Below are 15,025 nucleotides of genomic sequence, written 5' to 3'. Positions count from 1 at the left end.
GGCATTAAAAACTGTGATTATTATATATGTGATTATTGATGTGAATATAGAGAAAATTTCTGAAAACCTACAAATAAGCACAAAACTGGTAATTCACGATAATAAGCTAATTTTTGCTTTTCCAAAAGAAGTAAAACCAATACAATTACTTCAAAAACTAAAAAGTACTTATTTTGCGTCTCAGCCTAGTAACTTTCATTTAGATTACTTTTACTTACCAGTAAAATTGTGAAACTGACTCAGACAGAAGTTCAATATATGTTTTAGGTAAATTTTTCCACTGATAAATTAAGTTGGTTAATCTGAACTTACCTAAGATTCATTGTCCCCAAACAACTATACTAGGTAACAGATTATGAAAACATTTGTATACATGTAATAATAATATACACAGGATCTTTCAGTTAAAAGTGTACCTATAATAATAACATATGCAGGACTTTTCAGCTAAAAGTGTACCTTAAATCATGATCAAAACTTTCACTTTCACTACTGCTTTCTCCTCTAGTAATGATCTCTTATGCAACTCTTATGTTCTAGAAGAGTAAGAAAAAGTCCTTATATATTTCATGATAGGTTTAATCAGGTAATTAAACAAATTCTTATATCATCTGATTATGTCCAATTACATGGGTCTGATGTAACAAACAGTTACAAACTTATATATGCATCTTTACATTAAATACCCCAAACTATCAAGCTAGTAAACTAGTATCTAAGGAAATACATTATGACATGAGTTTAAACAAATTTTCATTGCTTACTAGAAAGAATGCAGTCAAAATTCTAATGGAAATATACAAGTGAGGCACTTTCAGGTCAAGAATAGAAAGCGAATGAGACTACACATTGGCAATGTTCACAAAAATCTATGTAAATCTTTAATACAAAGTTTTTTCAATTAGATTAACTCTTGAAAAGTTTCAAACAAGCAACTTATGTATTTTAGGACTTTCAAGAACAATGCAACATTTATCAGTTTATCAAAGCATGTAAGTTTTAAAACCACCTGGCTGCTAAATAAGTTATCTTAATATCTTAAAACTTATTTTGGCTGATATAAATTACCCTCAGTTGTGATTTTTAAAAAACATTTGACTCATCACAAATGGTACTATCTTTGTCTTATAGACCAATTTAAGAAATGCAATAATAATTGCAAATTTCTAGTGCTTTCCTTTATACTTAGAAATGAAGTTCTGAATATCATTATCACAATTTTGTTTTCCAGAGAACTAAAATTTTCAGTTTTTTTTATGAAAGAAAATGTTATACTTGATGCATCCTTGGGTTAAAATTTAAAACCAATTTTTATTTTTATTCCTTTTCTAACGTGAAATCACAAAACCTGAATTTCAAAAGAAACTTATTTTAATGGATAGTAAGAAATACCCCTGTGGCACTGAAAGGAAAAAGAAAAGGTAAAACTTACCTAGGGTATTAGATGGTACTCACTATACATATGAATTCAAAGTGCATTTGCATTATTTCAAAAGTTCATTTTAGGCACTGCTGAATACCAAATAAAATAGGTAGTTTCATGTTTTCCCCTTTAAACTTTAACCCCAACACAATCTCAGAAACATACATACATACACTCCCTTCTGAAGCTGTTATGATGAAATATAGGTGAAGTTTATTCTTCAAAATTTCTCCCTGGCTGGTAACAGGAGGAAAATACTATTTCAATAATAGCATTACTGAGTTTAAATACTTGGTTTTGTAAATGCTTTAAAACTGATACAGTTTTAAGTATTAGTAACATTTCAAAACAGGAAGTATTTTTTAAAAGTGCTTAGAATCTTTTGACTAGACGCTGGCTTCATTGTATCTGTGATCCAGTAATTTTGTTTTTTAAAGACATACTTGGGAAAGATTCACTTTATAGGTCAATATTATTTCTTATTCCATCCTTCTTCGTTTAGAGATGGTCACCACTTAAAGGGCCCTTTACTGGTAGCAGTGATGAACCTCGTCACTCTCAATCACCATCTCATGCCTCTGGTCTATAAAGAATCCAGCAGGTGGTGCTGAAGTTCAGTACCTCGTAACTCTTCAGAAATCAAATGACTTCCCTCATAAGTGGGGAGTTGGGGACAGGGGGTCATTAAAGAAACATCAATTCAGAATACAAACCATCTGACTGGAGTGAAATCCTTCTTATAATATCATCCAAATTACTAATTTTCGTATCTGCTGTTACCCAAGCAGTTTTGCTTAGCCATTTGCGTATACTACCAGATTAAAAGAGAAAGATTTTAGAAAAAAAGTCAACTGGCAGTGCCAAGTCTGTATGAAGAACAAGAAAATGTTCTTGAATATACCTATAGTCATGTTTCAAATGAGGAATTTAAGCTATGTATTTGTTTTCATGTAAGAATACTTATTTACTCAAGAGAAATTTTTTCATAGGGAGTCAGATAACAATCAGTCTTCTAAACAGACTTGAAGACAGGGTAATAACTATAAAGATCCAAGGTGAAAAAAAAAACATTTCATCACCATAGTTTTTAATGAAGGAGACTTGTTTAAAATTGTAAAGGAAAATAATGGGGACGGGACAGCAAAATCTTAGCAGCAAAGTGGTTAAACAAATTGAAAATATTAATGCACAAACATTAAAATATTAAAGCATATATGTTGCATATAAAATACAGTACAGAACCAGGAGTCGCACTATAGTGATTAGTGCTTAACAGAGAAAATGATTAAATTTGTTCTTCCCAGAAGTATATATATATATATACACAGTTCATTTCCACAGCATTTTCCTATATAGCCAGCAAGTTATTTTCTTCAGTTATCCACACCTTGCTCAAACCTGAATTATAAACTCAGCACTTACAAATATGAAGTCATTCACAAGGAAAACCAGTATTTTATCAATAGAAAGTAATTTTTAAAGTTAACAGTCTATTCTAGAAAACCAAGTTTAGCTGAAAACTTCAGGGATGAAGACTATCTAGTGTAGCAGCGCCCAAATATATAAACAGTAAAAATAAATTTAAAATTGCTGCTACAGTGTCATGTTTTGGATTTAGTTCATCCAATTGACTTTAGTACAAAACTAGAAATAACCTCTTCTTTATAACATCTATAGTTATCAATATATTTTTCTTCTTTTCAATGTGAAATAATACTTCAAGATGATCTATATACAATGTTGTCAGTTCAAGCTGTCATATAAATATAAATGCTTTTTTTAAAAAAAAGTATTTTACAGACAGTGTTATATACATTGCTCAGATTGATCTGGGGCAAAAAAAGAGAGCTAACATAAGTGTGATATGTTAAAAAAAAATACATAAACGCCATTTAAAAACCTGCATAGAAAATGGTAGTGATTTTTATTTTTATTATCTCTGAAACACCAGGCCATTACAAAAAAGGCACACTTCTCGACCATTTCCCTCTAAGGGAATGTTCTTAAAGAACTCCTTACTTGGTTAGAGTTTTAATGTAACACCTTAAAAAAAAAAACCCAGACAACTTGACCCTAAAGTTCTTTAAACAATCTGTTGGAACGTTTATCCAACTTCTTTGTAAATAAAACATCCAGTAACACAATGCTCTGTAAAAGAAATAGATTTATATGTACAAGATATTTCATTAACAATGTTGGATTAAATACTTTGTGGGATAGTTTAACACATACCTTAGCATAAAATAATTTTGCTTCTGGTCAGTTTAAATAAAAGAAAATGCAACTGAGAAAAGTTATCATTGTTATGTGTATAATAAACATTGAGGATTAAGCTAGAAGTTAGTAACACAGCTGAACATATTCTGATTTAGCACAATGATAAATGGAAATCTCAGAAAGATTCGTTTTACACTAACTATCCAGTTACATTTTTTGCCTTGTAAAAACATTTGTAAATGCAATTAAGATTTTTTTGAAGGAGGAAACGCTCAAAGAAAACAACTTGCTGGTTTCAATACCACAAAAAAAAAAAACCCAAAAACAAACAAACAAAAAAACACAAAAAACTCCAACCAAAAAACACCAAACCTTAAAAAAAAAATCAACCCTCATTTTTCTGTTTACTCAATCTCTTTTTATATAAAAATAAGTGTTACATTCTCATCAGAACATTAGACAATTACATCTGTGCTTAGAAAAAAAAGTTGGTCACTCAGAAAGCTATTAGAATATTTTTAAGGATTTTAGATTACCAGAATGTACAGATAAAACTCAACATAAACTGTAGTGAAAGGGAAATGAGAATGAAAATATCAAATCATTCACATGGAACAAAAATGTTATTAACTAGATGAGTAAAATATTCAACATGGAATGGAATGTGACAGTAGATATGTGTACATCTACTTCTGAACTAGGAACGGGGAAATTTTTAATATGCAATAATTCGTACCTTATATTTAGTTAAATATAAACATTTGTTATTTTTTACATAAAACTGCTTCCAAAAACAACTAATGAAAGATTTAGTTGCACTTGTTTTATTTCTTAGAATTCCCAAGTGTTAACTTTTCTTAGACTGAAATCAAGTGTCTCCTAGTAGACTTTTAGTTGATGTCCTAATGAATTCAAACCTTTAAAAGGCCCATCACCTAACGCATAAATATACAAAAACACCAAAAATTAATCCCTTTTAGTTGGATCATATTTTATGTCAATTTTATAGCCAGAACCCAGAAATGGTTTCCTTTTGCAAATACTCTTTATAACCTGTTACAAGGCATGCCATGTACTTAACGGTAAAAGTTAGGCATGACTAGCATTTGTAAAATGCCAAGAACTGTCTAGTTCTGCTGCCTCAGCCTGTGGCCCCAATGACACCAGGCACGATTCATAGTGCTTGCCAAAAGCTTCCACAAATCCAAGTTAACTAATTCCTGGAAACAAAGATTTTGAGCTCATTTTAAGCACGGAATCCTTTCATCCAGCGGCTTTATGTTTCCCACCACAGCATCCACAAGCCTCACCACAACGATGGCACATTCTCAAAGGGACATAGCAGCACATACATGGTACAATGAAAGACAAAGCTACTAGGGCTAACCATCGTAAGCAGAATTTGTCCTCACTAGTGTCACATGAACAGGGATCAGAAAAATCTCCCTCTGAGTCTGACATACAATGATACAACATGCTCTCTGCACAGAGCATGCAACTAACTTGATATATGCATCTTTTAATAGGGTCTGGAGCATCCTGACACTTTCCCCTGCCGTTTTCTTCATGATTAAACCTTTCTTGGCAGTACACGCAACGAGAACGTTCACCATCTTCTTTTCTTCGTTTTGACTTCTTAAATTTTAATGAAGAAGGCTGTGTCTTAAATACCACAGAGTCTTTGAGCGAACTTAATTTAGTCTCATCCCCACAAGAGTACATATAGTCTGGTTTTTTATTGTCCAGTTTAGAAAACTGAATAGGGGAGTCAGTATCATCTCTCTCCAAGTCATTTTTCCACATGTCAGGATGTCTGTAGTCTGCATATCGACGTATTAAGATATCTCGAGGGTTTATTCTGACAATTTCATCCTCATCTTGAAAGCTGACATGTCGTATGGATTTCAAAGGGACCTAAGATGATAGAAGGAAATCTATAAATCACCAGTATCTTTTAATCAGTGAGTTCCTGTCCTTGGGTACTGATACTGTAAAAATCAGCACCTGACCCAGCGCAAGCGGTTTATCAGACATTTTGGAATGAAAGTTAAAAATAAGTAAATAACCATATTTTTCAGGGCTTGAGAAATAGCTCAGACTTATCATGTCTGTGTGAGGCCCTGAAATAAGATTCCTGGCACCACATATATACAAAATATTGAAAAAAAAATTTTTTTTCAGATCTGAGCTAAAGGAAGTGTAACCAATGAACTTTAGTAAATTAACAATAGGGCTGGAGAGACAGTATAATGGTTAGGGCAGCACTTGTCCTGCATGTGGTCTACTCTTTGTTTTATCCCGAGAACTCCATTTGGTTCCCCAAGCACTGCAAGAAATGATCCCTGAGCAGTGCTAGGAACTACATTGTGAATATATTGCCATGCCATGCCTATCCTCTTCCCAAGAAATACATTAATTCACAATACAGTGATTTCCTATTGGGTGATTACACCGGGGCAATTAGACTTAAATAAAAAAAAAAAAACTAAGTTGGGGTGGAGAGACAGCACAGCGGGTAGGGCGTTTGCCTTGCACGCGGCCGACCCGGGTTCGATTCCCAGCATCCCCTATGGTCCCCTGCGCACTGCCAGGAGTAACTCCTGAGTGCAGAGCCAGGAGTAACCCCTGTGCATCGCCAGGTGTGACCCAAAAAGCAAAAAAAAAAAAAAAAAAAAAAAACCAAAAACTAAGCTAATAAAGTTCATAATTACCCATGTAGATTTATACACTGAAAAAAATTTCTAATATAATTCAGCTATATGAAGTTTTTAAAAACCTGAATTACTTTTCTGTTGTTATATTCCATATACAAAGACAAAAACTAAGATTACTTACCCTATTTTGGGACTTGACACTTCCACATTCCTTAGATATTTGCCGCTGTGCATATTCTATACTTCTGCTCTGAATGTCTAGGCCTGGATGACTGAATGTTATCTAAAACACAAAAAATTCTATTTACAAAAGAATAAATTTCTTACGTTTAATAAAACTTGCATATGCTGTGAATTCCAAAACTTAATCTATTGGCAGTGAGCAAATCTTTAGAGTAATTTAATAAAAACCATTAACTTAGATTTTCCTTTACAACTTGAATTTTAATTTTAGAAGTAGTACAGCGTTCTGGCCTCTGGGTTCCACATGAAAAACTTTCCCTCTGTCAGAACACGTAAAATACTAAACAACAATAATAACAACAATGAAACTAGCAATTTCTACTGAATACATTATAGGAGAGTTCAGCGCAAACCACTGCCTCCAAGATTGGAGAGCTAGAAGGAGATGCAAGTTTAGCATAGCAGAAACATATGAGTGGAAATCATTGCAGAAGCCAGGACTGGGGTAGGAAAGTTAGAACTGTGGATGGCAAGTTGCTAGAGGCCACAGTGAGGACAATTCTGAAAGAAATTCCAAAAGAGTCCAGTCATAGTGGAGCCCCCAACTTGTGAGTTAACTGCTAGAAATTCAACCATGTTTCCAGAGTAAATATCAGAAAAATCCTAGGATGGCTCAAACGGGAAGGATGAAACAAGCCATTTTTTAAATATGTCAAAGCATTCTGTTCTTGGCAGGACCCAGCCTTATGAGAAACTAATAAAGAGCCTGAGCAGCTGTATATAATCAGGACCTATTTGAACTGGTAGAAGGGAAATGGGCTGGAGCAATGGCACAGAGGGTAAGGCGTCTGCCTTGCATGCATGAGGCTGACATGGCCGACCTGGGTTCAATTCCTCTGCCCCTCTTGGAGAGCCCGGCAAGCTACCGAGAGTATCTTGCCCGCACGGCAAGGCCTGGCAAGCTCCCCGTGATGTATTCGATGTGCCAGAAACAGTATTCGATGAATACTTTTAAGTTTTCATGTTGTGAGACGTTATTGGTGCCTGCTCGAGGAAATCGATGAACAATGGGAGAACAGTGCTACAGAAGGGAAACAATCAATTTCTGCAACTATATATGATCTTCATAAGGGGAGAGAGAAAAAAACGTTAATACTTTTAAGTTTTTCATGTTGTGAGACGTTATTGGTGCCTGCTCGAGGAAATCGATGAACAATGGGAGAACAGCGCTACAGAAGGGAAACAATCAATTTCTGCAACTATATATGATCTTCATAAGGGGAGAGAGAAAAAAACGTAGTATTTGCAAACGTTTATTATTCTTAATTGACCTAACAATGTTTGCTCCAAAAAGAATATTAACAAGGGGTCAGAGAGATAGTTCAGGAGTTAAAGCATTTGCTTTGCACACAACTGACCCCAATTCAATCCCTGGGACCCCATATGGATCGCTAAGAGTTGCCAGGAGGATATCTGGGCACAACTGGGTGGAGGGTGGGGAGAGGCAATAATCCAAATATCAACAACAGAAAAATGGATTAAGAAGTTGTGGTGTGTACACACACACACACACACACACACACACACACACACACACACAGAAATAGTATACATCTGCAAGAAAACATGATGTACAGTACTGGAAGATAAAGTGCTGAGAGAAATTTGTCAGGGGGTGAAAGACAAGCATTTGATGATCTTGCTCGTCTGTGAAACAAAGAGAAACAAAAGAGAATATGCAATGTAATTGGATAATAAACTCTAAGTACAATGAAACCGACGAGAATGCCAGATTTAGCTGAGGTGGGGTGGGGGTGGGGAGTAGGGAGACAGGTAGTGGTATAGGGGCCTGGATGGAAGCTACTGGCCACTTTGGTGGTGGTGAGGTAACTATGTTACACCAAGATACGATAATTGTCAATGCCATTGTAAATATACGATATTAATTATAATAAACTAAACAAATATATAGGGATTAAAAAAAGAAGTACATCAAGAAAAAGTTAGAAGCATGTAATTAAATGCAAATAAAAATTCTGCAAAACACTAAAAACTATGGGAAAATTCTGTGAAAGAAGTTTTTAAAGTAAAAACTATGAGTGAACATAGTAGGGGGAAAACCAAATAGTCAATTTCCATTTTAGAGATCTAGAAAAAAAATTAAATCGTAAGAATAAAGTAAGAATCAGAGTAGTAATTGATAGAAATCAAATACAAGATATTAATGAAACAGGCTGGTTCTTTTGAACACTATCAACATTATGTTTACAATAACCTGGATGAAGTGGATTAATCCCTTAAAAGGCACAATCTTCTAAAACTCACAAGAAGAAATCAGACAACTAAACAGCGTGATACATATTCAAGAAGCTGAATCAAATAGCCTTCCAAAAAAGAAGGACCAGATCCACATTGGTTCACTGAATTCTACCAAATATTTAAGGATGTGCATAACATTTACCACAGCTTTAAAAACAGAAAACACTTCAATTTAGTTCTTTTTTGAGCAAGAGCGGGGTGGGGAATTTGGGCCATGATCAATCAGTGATCACGAATCACAAATCACGACCATCCTGTTATTCGTCGATTGCCTCGAGCAGGCCCCAGTAACGTCTCCTTCATCCTAGCCCACATTAGTGCTATATTCAAGGCTCTTTAGGAGAATGAGACCCATCATTGTTACTGGTATTTGGCATATTGGGTATACCACGGGGAGTTTGCCAGACTCTGCCGTGTGGGCAGGTTACATTCGGTAGCCTGCCAGTTTGTCTAAAGTAGGAATGAGATAATAAGATGTCATAATAAGATGTCGCGGCCGCGAGGTTCTGGGAGCTGGTTTTTATAGTCTCTGGGTCCTGGCCGCTGATGGGATTACACGGCGCCAGGGGGCCAGTTGGTGGGTGTGACCCCCGCCTACTGGCATTCGGAGGATCTGGGTGGAGGATGCTCAGCCCAGATCAGAGTAGGCTTGGAGATCTCAGCCCCCCCTCGGCCCGCTTGCCTTAGTTCCTCTGCCGGAAAAACCAGCTCCCGCAAGAGAACAGTGCAGTCTCCTGCCCCCGCGCCTGGCTGTCCTCACCGGGGCCCCTTGGAGGAGAGCGGGTTGAGCTTTCCTCCCCGCCCTGACCAGGGCTCCGGCAGCCGAAGACCTCCAGGACCAGCCATCACCATGCTGAGACCACGCTCCGCACACCTGAAGGTACCGGCAGAGGAACCAAGGCAAGTGGGCCCCGGGGGAGCTGAGATCCCCAAGCCTACTCGGATCGGGGTTGAGCATCCTCCACCCAGATCCTCCGAATGCCAGTAGGCGGGGGTCACACCCACCAACTGGCCCCCTGGTGCCATGTAATCCCATCAGCGGCCAAGACTCAATCAGTGATGTTCAGGGATTACTCCTGGCTCTGAACTCAGGAATTACTTCTGGCAGTGCTCGGGGGTCCACTGAGGGGAGAGGGATGAATCTGGGTTGGGTGTGCAAGGAAAGCACCCTATTTACCTTCAATTTCATTTCTGATAAACTGAAAAGATAGTCTATTTTAACATCAACAAATATGTAACTAAGTTATCTAGTTATGCAAACTGATAATGTGACCTCTGTTTTTCCATCAGCTTTAGAAATACTAAAAGGTAGTGACAATAAAGAAACTGGAATTGAGACCCAAATTCAAGAAGCCATTTCAAACCTTGCTCAACTGGTAATCAACTATGGTTCACTTACCTCTCTGAAGTTTTCAAGCCTACATTCCCTTTTCTACAAGATGAATGCAATTTATAATCACCTCACCAATTATCACTGTAATTTTGGGAGAAAAGTTTTGATTTTTTCACTTTGACCCACCAAGCACTGTAGCACTGTCATTTCGTTGTTCATCGATTTGCTCGAGCAGGCCCAGTAACATCTCCATTTTGAAACTTGTTACTGTGTTTGGCATACTGAATATATCACGGGTAGCTTTAGCTTGCCAGGCTTTGCCATGTGGGCAATATACTCTCGGTAGCTTGCCGGGCTCTCTGAGGGGTGGAGGAACTGAACCTGGCTCGGTCGGGCTGGCTGCATGCAAGGCAAATGCCCTACCACTATGCTATTGCTCCAGTCTGGGTATGGTGGCACGCACCTGTAGTCCCAGCTACTTGGAGGATTGCTTGAGTTCAGGAGTTCTGGGCTATAGTGTGCTATGCCAATAGGGTGTCCGCACAAAGTTCAGCATCAATATGGTGACCTTTTGGGAGTGGAGGACCGCCAGATTGACCCACAAAGCAAAACAGTTTAATTTTATTCCCTTAGTCAAAATTGGTAGACTGGGTAAATTTCATTTTGGGGGATGGATGAGTATTAATTTATGTAACTTTGATGAAAATTCACCATCTCCCCTCACTCTACTTTCACAACTACATTAATCAGTGACTTAGTCCAAAATGTGAATACCTATGCGAAATTTTTCTATGGTCACTAGATACTGAAACATAATTTTTGTATTTAACAGTTTTAAAACTAGAGCGATAGCACAGCGTTTGCCTTGCACGCAGCCAACATGGCCGACCCGAGTTCGATTCCTCCGCCCCTCTCGGAGAGCCCGGCAAGCTACCGAGAGTATTCGATATGCCAGACACAGTAACAACAAAGTCTCCAATGGAGACGTTACTGGGCCCGCTCGAGCAAATCGATGATCAACAGGAGGGCCAAAACTAGATATTGTTCAGTTATTCCTTATTCACTAGGATGACTAGAAATTTATGAGTAAATATGAGTCTGAGTGCATTGTTCTGAAATTCCAAAATCCTGGAGAAAGCATGTAAATTCATTCAGACTTTATTCTTGTTATTTTTCACAAGGAGGAAAACTGGATTACAAATTTTTCCTTTCTTCTATCAGTGTGATTTTTCTTATATAATTTATTTATTTGCTTTTTTTGGGTCACACTCAGCGATGCTCAGGGATTACTCCTGGCTCTGCAGTCAGGAATTACTCCTGATGGCGCTCAGGGGACCGTATGGAATGCTGGGATTCAAACCCAGGTCGAACGCATGCAAGGCAAATGCCGTACCCGCTGTGCTATCACTTCCAGCCCCTCTTATGTAATTTAAAACCTGATCCTTTTCTTGCTTTACCACCCTGCCCGGTGAGATTCATTTCCAGACCTTTTGAAACCAAAGATAGACTTCCCTTACCTTTTGGTGAGGTTGCTCTGTGACGGACTTCAGCCATATTAAACAACCTGTCACCACATCTCCTGAGACACATGGCTGCAAACATGGCCATGTGACAGCTCTACTCATCAAACTTCACACTGCTCAGTTATATTTTCTATCACTGGGTGATAACTGGCAGAGAAGTGAGAACAATTCCCAGCTTCATCCCTCAGAGTCTCCCCGGGAGACTAATTACAAAGATTCACCCTCAGCACCTTGCAGGAACACTGCAAGTCCAATGGGGAAGAAGTGCAGAAGGCCGAGTTCAATGAGTGACAACACTAAAACAAAAGACTCAACCAAGACCAAGAGCTCTACAAATCCTCAGAGAATGACGTTAGTGACTCCATGGTATATCTAATGAGCTCAAAGAAATGATTACACAGGGCAGAAATACAAGAAAGTATGAGAGCTGAAATTTAAAAAAAAAACCTATAACCAGAAATGAAGAATATGTAAGTGATATATAAAAACTCAATCTTTCTATTGAGTAGCAGCAAAACAGCAGCAGCTGAGGAAAACATCAAGGATCTCCAAGATGAGATGAATACAATCTCTCTATGAACAGCTAAAGATGGGGGGAAAACATCTGAAAAGAAATAAACAGCATGCCAGAGAACTATGGGATGAGTTTAAGAGGAATGATAAGAGAATTAGCAAAGTCCTTTCTCATTTACAGGAAGGCAAACTTGACAAAGAACAGTTAAAACATATATACGAATTTTGAGAGTTGAGGAACACAGGCAACCAAGTACAAGGGGTCTGAAGTGTATAAGCAAAATTACTCAAATAGGAAAACTCCAAGACACATTGTGCTCAGAATGATAAAAATCAAAGACAGTGACAGAATATTTAAAGTAGTAAGATCAAAATAAGGAACTTACATACAACGGAAAGCCCTTAAGAGTCAAAGCAGATCTATCAAATGAGACTGTACAAGCCAGAAGAGAATGAAAGGATATAGTACAAAAACTAATGAAAGAAATACCTCACCATGAATACTCTATTCAACTAGATTATCATTCATATTTGAAGGAACAATATAGTTTCACAGACAGGCAACTGTTTAGGAAAATTCACAGCCTTGAAACCAGTTCAGCAAGTAGTGTTAAAGAACTTTAAAAGACAGGACAGAACTGAGTCCTATACAAAGTCCCTCTCTATCTGTAGTCTCTTTTCCTTTTTTTACTACTTCCTATAAATATATGTATTTACTTCTATAAATACATAGAAGACAGGACAATCTGTCTTTCCAGAACATGGCACCAAGTTTGGGACTCATTTATGGCACTTATAGCTGCCCTCTAATAAGAATAACAAAGATATGTTTACTCCAAGTTTGCTAAGGGATTATATACATTTTCTGTGGTTAATTAAGGTTTAACTTACATTGAATGTTTAATGACTGATCAGGTAGGTTTTTTTAAAATCATAGATTTTTTTTAATTAGTCTTTACTTATTACTATAGACACTGAAGCAGTATAATATAGTAGCACTGTAGCACTGTCCTGTTGTTCATCAATTTGCTCAAGCGGGCCCAGTAAGGTCTCCCATTTTGAGACTTGTTACTGTATCTGGCATATCGAACACATCACGGGTAGCTTGCCAGGCTTTGCTGTGTGGGTGAGATACCCTGGTAGCTTGCGGGCTCTCGGAGAGGGGTGGAGGAATTGAACCCAATTCGGCCAGGCTGGACGTGTGCAAGGCCCTACTGCTGTGCTATTGCTCCAACCCATAATATAGTATGTTCTAATATAATGCCCAATATTCCCTTTCTAAGAATAAAACTTTAAAAACTTATAAAAGTGATGGGTGTGTAGTATTAGAATGATGAATACATGAAAAATATGATTTATAGTATTGTAAATCCTGGTACCTCAATTAAAACTGTTAAAATGAAAAAAAAAAGATAATATACATGCATAAACTAAAATTAGCTCTTATTCCCCAAATGAGACTGTCACAGCTGTGGAAGTTTTAAGACTTATAATAGTGAAGTGCTTTGAACAATAAATCTAACACATATTAGGCACTAAATACAGTGAAGAATACCCAACCATAATCATCAGATTCTATGAAATACAAAGCTCCTTATTTATCATGGGAACATTTTACTTTATTTTATGTATTTTGCCATATTTGGCAGGGCTCAAGAGACCAGATGCAGTGCTAGGAGTCAAACTGTGTCAACTGCAGTTACATACAAAGCAAGTGGCTTAATATCTGTATTATTTTAAATAGTTGTCCCTACATGGGAACATATTAATCTGAAATAAGGAGGCGGGAGAGAAAAAAAGAAAAAGTATCATTTCTAGTAATATTAATTATCAATAATTTAGTAATTACTAAACTCATGATTATTTATTTATTTTTTGCTTTTTGGATCACACCTGGCAATGCACACTCCTGGCTTTGCACTCAGGAATTACTTCTGACGGTGCCTGGGGGACTATATGGGATGCTGAGAATCAAAGCCGGATTGACCGAGTGCAAGGCAAATGCTCTACCCATCGTTCCAGCCCTGATTAGTCAAACGTCTTGGCATGCTTTACTAATGGAATCAAAAGCACTCAGTAAAGCTCCCATGCAAGCACTATAAAATCTCATTCTTATTTTAAACTCTCTTCTCAATTTCTAAGACAATTACAGGTGGAATAAATGTTTAAACCTGAATGCAAATATTGTGCTGAAAACAACAAAACATTTACTAACTGTTGAAAAATAACTGAGGATTAGAATTAAAGTCACTAACCCTACTCTTGTCCTTCCCACATGCAGAATGATTTTTAGAAATGTGACTGCTGCCTTTGGTAATTTTATCCTTTCTATAGAAGGCAATAAAAGACACCAGGCTGAAATACTAGCAGGTTTCATTGTGCCTTCTCACAGTTACTTCACTATATAGAGAGGGGAAAAATGTCAAGAATCAACATTAATTTCAGTTCTGGAAAAACAGACACATTCTAACAAATTAAGATAATCAAAAACTTCTGAAGAAATAGGAATCTTCCTTCAAAAAAGGTGGGGGGGGGAGAAACCTTAAGCAAAAGATAAAATACTGGCTTGTCTGAAAAATGGTCAACATGAAATGCAAGGACTATAAAATGTGATGTATAAGGAAAACTTCGTTTAATAATTAAAATTTGTGAAGCTCATGCCCAATTCAATCAGCTTAATCAATGACTGAATAAACAGTAGTAATCCTACATTAAAAAAATAATTAAAATTTACTTGTTATACTCATAATGACATAATTTACTTGTTAATCTTATACTTAGGATATCATCTAAAAAAGAAATCTGAAGTGTGACACTGGCTATCCATATTACTAAATGTAGGTACTATAAACACAACAGG

General features: G+C 36.9%; 1 protein-coding gene across 1 annotated transcript in view; it reads right to left on the bottom strand.

The window, feature by feature from the left end:
* Nucleotides 1-558: 558 nt before the first annotated feature.
* The window catches only part of SPRED1 (sprouty related EVH1 domain containing 1), an 89,022-nt gene continuing 74,555 nt past the window's right edge, over nt 559-15,025 (bottom strand). The window contains exons 6-7 of the mRNA XM_056133352.1: nt 6,476-6,577; nt 559-5,554 (exon numbers count right to left, since the gene is read on the bottom strand). Of these exons, the coding sequence (XP_055989327.1) occupies nt 4,904-5,554; nt 6,476-6,577 (753 nt within the window). The 3' untranslated portion in view covers nt 559-4,903. The remainder of the gene's footprint in view (nt 5,555-6,475; nt 6,578-15,025) is intronic.

This window comes from Sorex fumeus, unplaced genomic scaffold, assembly GCF_029834395.1.
Source record: "Sorex fumeus unplaced genomic scaffold, SorFum_2.1 ptg000098l, whole genome shotgun sequence".
Lineage (NCBI taxonomy): Eukaryota > Metazoa > Chordata > Mammalia > Eulipotyphla > Soricidae > Sorex > Sorex fumeus.
Note: the sequence above shows the minus strand (reverse complement) of the source record. Positions and strands in the feature narration are given on the sequence as shown.